Source organism: Microtus ochrogaster, unplaced genomic scaffold (genome assembly GCF_000317375.1).
Source record: "Microtus ochrogaster isolate Prairie Vole_2 unplaced genomic scaffold, MicOch1.0 UNK209, whole genome shotgun sequence".
Taxonomy (NCBI): domain Eukaryota; kingdom Metazoa; phylum Chordata; class Mammalia; order Rodentia; family Cricetidae; genus Microtus; species Microtus ochrogaster.
The window spans coordinates 81,087-81,825 of record NW_004949307.1 but is presented as its reverse complement, the minus strand read 5'-3'; the positions used below and the strand labels follow the sequence as shown (position 1 = coordinate 81,825).

General features: G+C 66.3%; 1 protein-coding gene across 1 annotated transcript in view; it reads right to left on the bottom strand.

The window, feature by feature from the left end:
• Positions 1 to 739, bottom strand: part of Cfp (complement factor properdin) — a 22,953-nt gene that overhangs the window by 7,559 nt on the left and 14,655 nt on the right. Inside the window, exon 10 of the mRNA XM_013355593.1 lies at positions 9 to 120. Within this exon, the coding sequence (XP_013211047.1) occupies positions 9 to 120 (112 nt within the window). The remainder of the gene's footprint in view (positions 1 to 8; positions 121 to 739) is intronic.

The window sequence follows — 739 nt, the reverse complement described above, 5'->3', positions numbered from 1 at the left end:
GAACTCACGAGAACTCGGGGAGCAGCGGGGTGCACAGACGCCGGCGCACGCGCGTGGGTTCCGGCCCACAGGGCGGGGTGCACAGGCTCCAGGGGCTCCAGGGCGACCACGAACCTTTCACTGCAACGGGCGGGGTGCTGAGTGCTGAGTACTCCCCCGTGGGTGCTGTGCTGAGTACTCCCTGGGTGCTGTGCTGAGTACTCCCCCGTGGGTGCTGTGCTGAGTGCTCCCGGGTGCTGGGTGCTGAGTGCTCCCAGGTGCTGGGTGTTGAGTCCTCCCGTGGGTGCTGTGCTGAGTACTCCTGGGTGCTGTGCTGAGTGCTCCCCGTGTGCTGGGTGCTGAGTACTCCTGGGGGCTGACTACTCTCCCCGGGTGCTGGGATCTCAGTCCTTCTGGGTGTTGGGTGCTGAGTACTCCCCCGTGGGTGCTGGGGGCTAAGTAATCCTGGGTGCTGGGTGCTGAGTACTCCCGGATGCTGTGCTGAGTACTCTCTGAGTTCCCCCTGGGTGCTGGGTGCTGAGTGCTCCCCTGGTGCTGGGAACCGAGTTCCTCCTGGGTGCTGTGCTGAGTCCTCCCCCCCCGTGGGCGCTGTGCTGAGTCCTCCTGGGTGCTGGGAACCGAGTCCTCCTCCCCCTGGGTGCTGTGCTGAGTACTCCTCTTCCCCGTGGGTGCTGTGCTGAGTGCTCCTGGGTGCTGGGAACCGAGTCCCCCCGTGGGTGCTGGGAACCGAGTCCCCCCC